Here is a 12,905-nt window from a genome sequence, read left to right as displayed (position 1 = left end):
AGTATAATATAGGGGAAATTTACAACCGTTAAATTCCCAATATGCTGTAATTGTAAATGTTGAAATCATCCTAGGCAACAAACAATCAACACTACAAAGCCCAATAGTGATAACTGATTCTAATACCTGAGGTGATATCACTTTAGAATTGAATAAGGTCATGCCCACCTTTATAACCCCCCGTCCCATTCCCTTTTCACTAGAATACAAACCCCCTATTTTGCTTTTTGAATTACTTAGAATTAGTAAAGTTATTTTCAGAGAACAGCATGATGTCACGTTGATTGTATATCTCCTTGTGATACTGTGTTATTGTTTAGCTCAGTAACTTTATCACTATGTCCTATATAAATGCAATATGTGAACCCTGTGACTATATTTGTACCTTGTACAAGATTTTGAAAATCAAATTAACTTTACGAGATGAGAAAAAAGTCTTGTATATAGTGCTTGTCAAAAGTTCACTAAATAACATCAAAAGTAATCTACATTATCGCAGTATGACTAAACTCCTAGCAGACCAAAGGTCTGTTCATTTTATTTTCTTCTAGATCCTTTACTCTCAGTGCATACTGTATAACCTCTCTAGTTTGCAATAATGTATTCCTTTCAGTGATGAAAATATGAGTATTTATTTATTATACCATGCATGGAGAGCCTGTCAATGTCTACTCGCAACACCAGGAAGGATGCTCTTTTACTCCAAGCTTTCTTTCCTCGCTGTGAGTTCAGGAGTAGTTTATTTTAAATGGTCAAATTACATAATTCTACAAGATCATTTATTTGAAGGTGGCATATCGCATGAATCAGTTCTAAATGTATGCTTTCTATGCATAAACACGAAGTAGATAAAATAGACACTCTTTTTTAAAAAAAAATACAGTATATCTATGTTTTTCCAATACCCAAGTACAATTCATTGAGCTGTTAAAATAGAACCCAAGCAACCATACTAATCTATGGCCTAATACCATCCTACTAAGCTGATCAGCTTTTACACTGAATGCTTATTTGCTTCACTGGAGCTTTAAGAGTTAGTTGTAATGGGGAAAAACAAGTACAACTTGTAAAAGGTTAAATAAACAGCACTCCTTTTTAAATTGTATATTTTAACCAATATAACGCTAAAATCATAATTTTAGTAGAGTTACTATATTGTGTATTATAGCATATTAACTCATTGTAGGATCAGGAGGTGTTAACAGGAATTAACAAGAAACAAAACAAGATTTTCACACACACTCACACACACACACACACACATATATATATATTAATATCCAATTGAAATTAACATAGTGTAAGCCATACTTAAGTCACCATTAGATAGTACTATAACTGTCTTTATCTGATATTTACATTTATGTTACTATAGACATTTTTGGACCAAAGACCTGTCAAGGTGTGTCAATCATCATGGCAGGCAGGAACAAATAGAAATAAAATGGGATCTTGAGGCCAATCATAGTTGGCAAAAATGAAGCCCTCGTTGGCAGTGTTGGGTTGAACCTGGTAAAATGTTATATATCTGGTGGGCATACCTTAAGAAATCAATAGTATAATCAGCAGTCACATTTAAAGGTATCCTAGGATCCCCTGAATGTGCAGTGCTAATTATGATTATAGTAGGTACAAATCACAATGAAGCTAAAATAATAAGACAAATACTATTTGGAACTAAGACAAATATCTTTAGGAATTGAAAGGTAGTTAGGAATATTTGGGTCCATGATAGGTGTCACCAGATGATGAGCTATACTGGAGTGGGAGCAAACTGATTAGCAGAAGAGGCACATTTGGCTAAGTATAGCAACTCTTGAGAATGACCACAATAACAGCAGATGAAACATACATGTAATGGACTTCTTTGTAAGTAAGAAATATTAAACTGACAATGTGTAAAAATGTCTAACAGTGTAGAACTGCGTAATATATATGCACACACGCGCACACACACATGCACACACATATATATGCACGTGTATATAATGCAGCTCTACACTGTCAGACATATACGCACAAATCACACATATAGTTTGTAGCGGAGCTCTCTGTACCCCGGCTGTGTACCTCCGCCAAGGATCGCTTCCTAGCTGGAACTAGGGAAAACCTCAGTGCTTCTGCCCCAGTCGCCATGGTTTGGCTGGGGTCCTCCTGGAGCCTCTCTGTCCAGGAACAGGATAAGGAACTAGCTCTATCTCCTCCCAGGGACTGGACGACACACAGTCCTGGGAGCAATAGTCTTTACAGGGACTTTCCATGAGCTGGAACAAGATGCCCTGCAGTGAATAGATACCCCCCCCCCCCCCCCCAGTAACTAGACGACACAGTTCTGGGAGTACAACTGATTATATTGAGCCAAACTCAGCCTTTTATGCACAGACCCCAGCATGGGGTCTTCATTGTATTCAACACAAGCCCCTCCTAGGAATCTCTGGGCCTGGAAGATAATTGAGTTGAAGACCGGAGGGGTAATTATCTCCCAGGAACAGAAAGCCCAAAACAAAACATAAAAACATAAAAGTACCCCAAAACATAATAAAATCATACAATAACGCCACATATTATACATCCACAAATAGCCCTGATCTGAGCGCCAAGTTGTTCAAATAGCACTCAGATCCAGTCAGTGTAGGGAACCACCACCATGTTAAAGTTCTGACCGGCCACACACGTGGTCCTATGCCCAAAATAGTTCCAGGGCATTTGGTGCTTTTGCCTGTCAACTTTTGAGAGCTCCGGCGTCCAAAATATGGGGTGCTCCACCTGGCGCTCAGGTAGCGTTTGCTGCCCTTAGTCTCAGGCACCTTCCCTCCAGAAAGCGCTCTCCTAGCAGGTTGCAAAATGGTCAACATTCGGGAGCTCATGCATCCGAAATACGGGGTGCTCCACCTGGCTCTCAGGTAGCGATTGTTCCCCTTAGTCTCAGGCACCTTCCCTCCAGAATACGCTCTCCTAGCGGGTTCCAAAATCCTGGAGCAAGTTGTCCGTGAACAGCACGGTCACCGCTGAGGTGACCGGGAACCCACAAAGTCCTCATGTTGAAATTAGTTCCATAGCAGTCGTGGCTGAGTACTACTGAGCACCATTCATGGGTTTGGTTCCAGGGAGCTAGCGTTTGGTTCTTTTTGAATGAGGGGAAAGTGCCGAACCAGGGGCACCCAGGGAAAGCTGCTAATGGTGGGCAGGAAGCCAGCTTCCATACTTCTCCAGGAGTTTGTGGCAAACATTTGTGGGAATGGGCGTTTGTCACATATAAATCTGTGTGTGTGTGTGTGTGTGTATGTGTGCATGTGTGTGTGTATATTAATATAAATTATACTTTATATTATTAACAAGACTTTTGCACAGCAAAGGGCAAAAAAAACAACAATTTGGCAGAACCACTTTGCCTGAAAAAACCCCAAAACAAAGCAAAACAAAAAATGTAATTATGTTTAATGAAAAAATATTCATGAAAATCAATCTGATAAATCAAAAAATGAATCTCCGAGTCTATTATTCACCATTTTTAAGTATTAGTTATTCTATTCAAGCAATGTTCTATTTGTAATCTGCATAATTGTTCTCTGTATCCCATGATTAAGACAAACTATACTAATTGTGAATAACTACAAGAAGCAGCAAACGTAAGTGTAGTTTAACTTTCATGGAATATTTAGGATTTATTAGGCTATTTTTTGCTTGTAATGTATATTTTATTTGTGTTTTTAATTTCATATGTTAATTACTTGCATTCTAATATGGTCATCACTAGTTAAGAAGATTTGATTTAGTGTATTTTATCTTCTATTTAAAACTATTTGGATCTGCTTACCTTAAACATAATCCTTGGACCTAATAAAATAAGTGCATTTATTTAAAATATGACATTGTAGTGCATGTATTACTATTTGATCTGTGAGGACACATTCCTAAGTTTCTCTTTGGAATGACACAAGTATGAAGAAATGAAGAACTTGGGGTTTTAAACATGAATGGAAAGAAATACTAACACGTATCTACTACAAAATACCTGTTTCCAACGTGAAAATTGAACTCACTGATCCTTGTCTAAGTAGGTACATTTACATTAAATGCAAAAGCATACATGGGCTTAAAATAGGATATCCTTTGGATTTATTCAATTTAATTCATTGCATCTTGTTGTAAACAATGTGTCATGTCTCTATTTTAGGAAAGAAAATGTCATATCAAATGCAAACTGGATCCATGAAATATAAAGAGGATCCATCCAAACTTCTTGGTGGGAATAAATTCCAAGAAAGATATTTTGCATTGCGAGAAAGAAAACTTCTTCTGTATAAGGACATTAAGGTATATTTACTTATATTACTGAAATTGTCAATATAACATTAAATATGAGAGGAAAACACACACATACACATTTTAATTTCCATTGATAGAATGCAGATAAACAAGTTATTAGTATGTCACATATAACTTGTTGATCTAAAACAGGCTTCCCCAAACTCCGGCCCTCCAGATGTTGCTGAACTACATCTCCCGTGAGTCTATGAATGAAATAGATAGGCTGAGAATCATGGGAGTTGTAGTTCAGCAACATCTGGAAGGCCAGAGTTTGGGGAAGCCTGATCTAAAATATTGTTAGTCCAAATAAAAAGGAATTACAATAATTGATTAATAGTTGAAATGTATCTGTGTTAGCAGCACAAAATCAACATCCTACAGGAATGTAGGAATGCTGATCATTATCCTCATCTCCTCCCCCTCTCCCCCTCTCCCCCCCAAATGCATCATATGAAAGCCACATTTGGAACACTGTGCAATTGTGTGTATATTCTTTACTTATTCCAAATGGACTAATCCATTAAAAAACAAAAAATACTGTGATAACAATCTTGTCTCTGTATACAATATGCCAAAATGGAATGGTCTACTCATTTAGCTTTGGCAGTACTATGCAGCCATATAGTAAGTAATTTAATGGATCATTGCACTTTGGAAAGCGAACCTTAAAGAACAGATTGTTATGATGGAAAAGATTGTAATCAGTCCTTAAGGAGTTAATTAATCAAGTCTAAAGCTTTGCTTTAGACTAAATTAAGGACTTTCCTTAAGCTGGGAAATTATACATTATACAGCAGTCATGAACTCACACAACTTTCTGTTTACTACTCTTTTTGTCAAGTTACATATGAATTTGCAAGTCCTGGCAAAGATAATGTTGCACCCTGCTCTATACTTACAAACAGACATATTAACTTTGCATACATAGCTAGCTATTAAATTCATATGTAACTTGACACATATACAAAAAATATTAGTATTACAATAACACACATACATAGAACCAGTTCTATGTTAATCAATGGAAAACCACAAATGCACCATCACTAACTTACTAACAGCATGTGTGATCATTTACAGAAAAATATGTGTAGTGGAGCGCTGATATAATAAATGTGAGAGGGGTTAAAAAATAGGAAACCTAACAACCTATAGAGTATAATGCAGATACATAAATTGATTACCCCTTCTCTCCTAATAGATCAATAAAACTGACCTTACTAGTATACTCAAAATTAAGTAAAAACAATTTATTATAAAAATGCAGACAAAATATAAAAGAAAACAATCACTTATGTATAAAATATGTCTATTTGAATAGTTAAGTGAAAGCCATGAAAAAAGTCCAGACCTTATTCAAATGCTCAGCGTCCCGAGTCAGCAAAAATATGTGGTGCTGAGAAAAGTATATCGAATAAAAGTCCTTTTGTGGTCCAAGTGATGGCTTGTGCTGTTGGGAGTCAGACCTCTCCAGACGCGTTTCTCCGCTTCTGCGGCTTTCTCAATGGATGAGGTCTCTCTGTCAGGGTACCTGAGGCCTCTACCTCTAAGGGAGGTAGAGATTTGGTGGTTTGCCCGTCCAGGCGAGCTGTTTCCTTCGTTCCTCGCGGTTCATCCAGTCACTTAAACACCGGCCGCGAGGAATCCACGTCCTTTTCTAGCGGGACGCTCAATACGTGACGTCATGACGCTATCACGAGCGACCTGTCACTCAAGTGTCCGATATCCAATCGGTACTTGTCAGAGGCGTGATTACCATCCAGAGCCAGGGTATTTAAGCTTACTTCTCACTTCAGCTCATTGCCCTGTCGTGGTTCTAGCTTGTCTAGTCACTCAGTGCTCTGGTATTCTAGTTTGCTCTATTTGGTTTTGACTCGGCTTGTTGTACTACCCTGCTTCTCTGTTCTCCCTTGACCCGGCTTGTCTCTCGCTTATCTGTCTTCCCGTTCCCTCGACCTCGGCTTGTCTCTGACTATTCTCTATTACTCTCGGTACGTTAGTCCGGCCATTCTAAGGCCCGGTATACGTATCTTTCCACTCTTTGTACTCTGCGTGTTGGATCCCTGTCCCGATCCTGACATTACGACAGGGCCAATGGATCCTGCAGGTACAAACAGTCAGCTTGGTTCTTCTGATCCCAGGTTTGACGCCATGGAGCATAGGATGGATCAGATGGCTCTAGCACTACAGGCACTTTTGTCTCGTGCTAGTAACCCACCTGAGGAGACACGTACTCCTTCTATTTCTCCTGCAGTCTCAGGTCTAGAGGTAGCCACTGTAGGTGCTTCTTCCCGTATTACCCCACCAGTACGTTATGGCGGGTCACCGGAGAAGTGTCGTGGTTTTCTGAACCAGATTAGCATCCATTTCGAATTACAACCCCGCTCTTATCCTACAGATAGAGCGAAGGTTGGATTTGTTATTACTTTACTCATTGAGAAAGCTCTGAGATGGGCCAATCCTTTATGGGAGAATGATAATCCACTAGTCTATAATTATAATGCCTTTGTAGCTGCGTTTAGAAGAACTTTTGACCCTCCTGGTAGAAAGGTCAATGCAGCTAGATTACTGTTGCGCCTTAGACAGGACAATCGAACACTTGTGGACTATGCACTAGAGTTCAGGTCCTTGGCGGCAGAAGTTAAGTGGAACGAACAGGCTTATATAGATGTGTTTCTGAATGGGTTATCAGATGTAATTCTTGACGAGGTCGCTACTAGAGAACTCCCTGAGAATTTGGAGGATTTAATTTCTTTTATATCTCGTATTGATGAACGCATAAGAGAGAGGCAGAACACTCGAGATAGGACCCGTAGACCCTCCTTTAAACTAGCGCCTACCTTTCAAAATTCTGAGTTCGAGGACTTACGTATTTCTGAACCTATGCAGATAGGCAGTACTCATCTCACAGAGAGAGAGAGACAGTACAGAAGAAGGGAGGGTTTATGTATGTATTGTGGAGTCAGAGGCCATTTACGCCTAAATTGTCCTAATCGTTCGGGAAACGCTCGCACCTAAGTTTCTCTAGAGGACAGGCCTTGGGTGTTTCTACTTTGTCCTCTATTCACAACTACAAAGAGTTCAGGCTTCTGTTACCCGTTTCTTTGAGGTGGGAAAAGGGAGTAGTAAAGACTATGGCACTAATCGATTCTGGAGCTGCTGAGAGCTTTATAGATCAGGGTTTTGCTGCCAAGCATGCTATCCCATCCCAGTTAAAAGAGACACCACTGGCTGTTGAGGCCATCGATGGTAGACCGTTACTTGAGCCTGTTATTTTCCATGAGACCATACCGATTAACTTAACTGTTGGCATCCTACATAAAGAGGATATATCCTTAATGCTCATTTCTTCTCCGTCTATTCCCATAGTCCTGGGGTACTCCTGGTTGAGGAGACACAACCCTATTATTAATTGGGAGTCAGGGGAGATAGTTTCGTGGGGAAAGAATTGTCAAGAAAGATGCTTGCGGAAGGTCTTACCTCTCGGATTAACTAACACATCGGCTACCTCTGACAATCCTACAGAGACACAAATTCCGTCTCAGTATCTAGATTTAAAGGCAGTATTTGACAAAAAGAAAGCCGATACCTTACCCCCACACAGGTCCTTTGATTGCAAAATTAACCTACTCCCTGGTACCATGCCCCCCAGAGGTCATGTATACCCATTATCTACGAAAGAGAACTCAGTTCTAGAGGAGTATATTCACGAGAATTTAGACAAGGGATTCATCAGGAGGTCCTCCTCCCCTGCCGGGGCTGGATTTTTTTTTGTTAAAAAGAAGGATGGTTCTTTGAGACCTTGTATTGATTATCGAGGCTTAAATAAGATAACCATTAAAAATGCCTACCCGATTCCCTTGATCACCGAACTCTTCGATCGTTTGAAGGGCTCTACAATTTTCACCAAGTTAGACCTCAGAGGGGCATATAACTTGGTGAGAATCCAGCAGGGACATGAGTGGATGACGGCATTCAATACTCGCTATGGTCACTATGAATATACGGTTATGCCTTTTGGGTTATGCAATGCACCAGCGGTATTCCAAGATCTGATAAATGAGGTTCTTAGGGAATTTCAGCAAGAGTGCGTCATTGTATACCTAGATGATATACTTATACATTCTAGTGAGATTGAGACTCATCACAAGCAAGTCAGGAGGGTTTTGCACAAGCTTCTTCAGCATGGTTTGTACTGCAAGTTGGAGAAATGTAGCTTTGATCAAACCCAGGTAACCTTTCTCGGCTATGTGATCTCTGGGGAGGGATTTAAGATGGATCCGGATAAACTCCAGTCCATTCTAGAGTGGCCTTTACCCAAAGGTCTTAAAGCCGTACAGAGATTTATTGGTTTTTCTAATTATTATAGGCGCTTTATTAAGGGCTATTCTTCAATTATCGCACCTATCACTAATATGACCAAACAGGGGGCTGATACTAAGAATTGGACTACTGAAGCTCTTCTTGCGTTCAAAACTCTCAAGGAGCTTTTCGCTTCCGCTCCAATTTTAGTTCACCCCGACACTTCCCTGCCTTTTCTGCTTGAGGTAGACGCATCAGAGACTGGTTTAGGTGCTGTCCTATCTCAAAGGTTGGGTGTTGATAAACCATTACATCCATGTGGATTTTTCTCTAAAAAATTGTCCGGTACTGAGAGCAGATATGACATTGGTGACAGAGAATTACTAGCGGTTATCAAAGCTTTGAAAGAGTGGAGACATTTATTGGAAGGTACTTTACATCCTGTTACCATTCTAACAGACCACAAAAATTTGTCTTATATCGGAGAGGCCAAGCGTTTGTCCTCCAGGCAGGCTCGTTGGTCGTTGTTTCTTACCCATTTCAATTACGTTCTGACTTACAGACCTGGCTCAAAGAATTCTAAAGCCGATGCGCTATCTCGCCAATTTGAGCCTTCTGCTTCAGTTGAACCACTTGTGTCCTCCATTGTACCCAAATGCAATATTATTGCTAATACCAGTCTTAAAATTCATTCTCCGCTACTTGACCAGATCTTGAAGTCACAACATCTAGCTCCCGGAAACACTCCTGAGGGAAGAAACTTTGTTCCTCCTGAACTTCAACTGGAGCTCTTACAATGTTTTCACGAAAGTAAGATAGCTGGCCATCCTGGTATTCGCAAGACATACTCTCTGATATCCAAGGATTTCTGGTGGCCTTCACTTTGAAAAGATGTTGAGGAGTTCGTCGCAGCTTGTGAGACTTGTGCCAAGACTAAACTACCTCATGCTTCTCCATGTGGCCTGTTACACCCCTTGGACGTTCCTGAGAAACCTTGGTCCTGTTTGTCCATAGACTTTATCGTTGATTTACCTGCTTCCAAGAGACAGACTGTTATTCTCACGGTGGTGGATAGATTTACTAAGATGGCTCATTTCGTACCATTACCTAAACTTCCGACTTCTCCTGAATTGGCGGAGATTTTTGCGAGAGAGGTTTTTCGCCTACATGGGATTCCTTCGGAGATTGTTTCTGATAGAGGTTCTCAATTTGTCTCACGTTTCTGGAGATCCTTTTGTTCTCAAATGGGTATCAAATTGAACTTCTCCTCTGCCTATCACCCTCAGTCTAACGGAGCTGCTGAACGTACTAATCAAAAGATCGAACAGTATCTGCGTTGCTTTGTTTCCGAACACCAGGACGATTGGGTCGGTCTGATTCCTTGGGCGGAGTTCGCACACAATAACCTTGTTTGTGATTCAACTCGCTCTAGCCCTTTCTTCATGAACTATGGCTTTCATCCCTCGATTTTTCCTTCGGTTTCCTCTTCTCAGGGGATACCGTCGGTTGATGATCATGTCGCCAACCTGAAGAGTTTATGGGATCAGACTCGGCAAATTCTGTTACATAGTTCTTCGTTGTTCAAGAAACACGCTGACAAGCATAGAAGAGCGGCTCCTGTTTTTGTTCCTGGGGATAGGGTATGGTTGAGTACTAAGAATATTCGCCTAAAAGTTCCATCTATGAAATTTGCTCCTCGCTACATAGGTCCTTACAGGATTCTCACTCGTATCAACCCGGTTGCGTATCGCCTTGCTCTGCCACCTGCCTTACGCATTCCTAACTCTTTTCATGTCTCCTCTTATTTGCAACAAATTCTCCTCTAAGGTTTCCTCGCCTCGTCCTGTTCAGGTGGAGGGTCGGGAGGAGTACGAGGTCAGCTCCATCATTGATTCCAGAATTTCAAGGGGAAAATTGCAATATCTGGTCAACTGGAGGGGATATGGTCCTGAGGAGAGGAGTTGGGTACCTCAGGAGGACGTTCATGCTTCTCGCCTTCGCAGAGCATTTCACCTCCGCTTCCCTTCTCGCCCCGGTTCCTTCCGCCCGGTGGGCGTATCTGAGAGGGGGGGTACTGTCAGGGTACCTGAGGCCTCTACCTCTAAGGGAGGTAGAGATTTGGTGGTTTGCCCGTCCAGGCGAGCTGTTTCCTTCGTTCCTCGCGGTTCATCCAGTCACTTAAACACCGGCCGCGAGGAATCCACGTCCTTTTCTAGCGGGACGCTCAATACGTGACGTCATGACGCTATCACGAGCGACCTGTCACTCAAGTGTCCGATATCCAATCGGTACTTGTCAGAGGCGTGATTACCATCCAGAGCCAGGGTATTTAAGCTTACTTCTCACTTCAGCTCATTGCCCTGTCGTGGTTCTAGCTTGTCTAGTCACTCAGTGCTCTGGTATTCTAGTTTGCTCTATTTGGTTTTGACTCGGCTTGTTGTACTACCCTGCTTCTCTGTTCTCCCTTGACCCGGCTTGTCTCTCGCTTATCTGTCTTCCCGTTCCCTCGACCTCGGCTTGTCTCTGACTATTCTCTATTACTCTCGGTACGTTAGTCCGGCCATTCTAAGGCCCGGTATACGTATCTTTCCACTCTTTGTACTCTGCGTGTTGGATCCCTGTCCCGATCCTGACATTACGACAGGGCCAATGGATCCTGCAGGTACAAACAGTCAGCTTGGTTCTTCTGATCCCAGGTTTGACGCCATGGAGCATAGGATGGATCAGATGGCTCTAGCACTACAGGCACTTTTGTCTCGTGCTAGTAACCCACCTGAGGAGACACGTACTCCTTCTATTTCTCCTGCAGTCTCAGGTCTAGAGGTAGCCACTGTAGGTGCTTCTTCCCGTATTACCCCACCAGTACGTTATGGCGGGTCACCGGAGAAGTGTCGTGGTTTTCTGAACCAGATTAGCATCCATTTCGAATTACAACCCCGCTCTTATCCTACAGATAGAGCGAAGGTTGGATTTGTTATTACTTTACTCATTGAGAAAGCTCTGAGATGGGCCAATCCTTTATGGGAGAATGATAATCCACTAGTCTATAATTATAATGCCTTTGTAGCTGCGTTTAGAAGAACTTTTGACCCTCCTGGTAGAAAGGTCAATGCAGCTAGATTACTGTTGCGCCTTAGACAGGACAATCGAACACTTGTGGACTATGCACTAGAGTTCAGGTCCTTGGCGGCAGAAGTTAAGTGGAACGAACAGGCTTATATAGATGTGTTTCTGAATGGGTTATCAGATGTAATTCTTGACGAGGTCGCTACTAGAGAACTCCCTGAGAATTTGGAGGATTTAATTTCTTTTATATCTCGTATTGATGAACGCATAAGAGAGAGGCAGAACACTCGAGATAGGACCCGTAGACCCTCCTTTAAACTAGCGCCTACCTTTCAAAATTCTGAGTTCGAGGACTTACGTATTTCTGAACCTATGCAGATAGGCAGTACTCATCTCACAGAGAGAGAGAGACAGTACAGAAGAAGGGAGGGTTTATGTATGTATTGTGGAGTCAGAGGCCATTTACGCCTAAATTGTCCTAATCGTTCGGGAAACGCTCGCACCTAAGTTTCTCTAGAGGACAGGCCTTGGGTGTTTCTACTTTGTCCTCTATTCACAACTACAAAGAGTTCAGGCTTCTGTTACCCGTTTCTTTGAGGTGGGAAAAGGGAGTAGTAAAGACTATGGCACTAATCGATTCTGGAGCTGCTGAGAGCTTTATAGATCAGGGTTTTGCTGCCAAGCATGCTATCCCATCCCAGTTAAAAGAGACACCACTGGCTGTTGAGGCCATCGATGGTAGACCGTTACTTGAGCCTGTTATTTTCCATGAGACCATACCGATTAACTTAACTGTTGGCATCCTACATAAAGAGGATATATCCTTAATGCTCATTTCTTCTCCGTCTATTCCCATAGTCCTGGGGTACTCCTGGTTGAGGAGACACAACCCTATTATTAATTGGGAGTCAGGGGAGATAGTTTCGTGGGGAAAGAATTGTCAAGAAAGATGCTTGCGGAAGGTCTTACCTCTCGGATTAACTAACACATCGGCTACCTCTGACAATCCTACAGAGACACAAATTCCGTCTCAGTATCTAGATTTAAAGGCAGTATTTGACAAAAAGAAAGCCGATACCTTACCCCCACACAGGTCCTTTGATTGCAAAATTAACCTACTCCCTGGTACCATGCCCCCCAGAGGTCATGTATACCCATTATCTACGAAAGAGAACTCAGTTCTAGAGGAGTATATTCACGAGAATTTAGACAAGGGATTCATCAGG

General features: G+C 41.7%; 1 protein-coding gene across 1 annotated transcript in view; it reads left to right on the top strand.

The window, feature by feature from the left end:
* ARAP2 (ArfGAP with RhoGAP domain, ankyrin repeat and PH domain 2) overlaps positions 1–12,905 on the top strand; it is a 348,358-nt gene that overhangs the window by 287,165 nt on the left and 48,288 nt on the right. The window contains exon 27 of the mRNA XM_063457861.1: positions 4,178–4,317. Coding sequence (XP_063313931.1) covers positions 4,178–4,317 — 140 coding nt within the window. The remainder of the gene's footprint in view (positions 1–4,177; positions 4,318–12,905) is intronic.

The sequence above is a fragment of the Pelobates fuscus genome, chromosome 6, assembly GCF_036172605.1.
Source record: "Pelobates fuscus isolate aPelFus1 chromosome 6, aPelFus1.pri, whole genome shotgun sequence".
Taxonomy (NCBI): domain Eukaryota; kingdom Metazoa; phylum Chordata; class Amphibia; order Anura; family Pelobatidae; genus Pelobates; species Pelobates fuscus.
The sequence above is the reverse complement of the archived record's forward strand: the minus strand, read 5'-3'. Positions and strand labels throughout refer to the sequence as shown.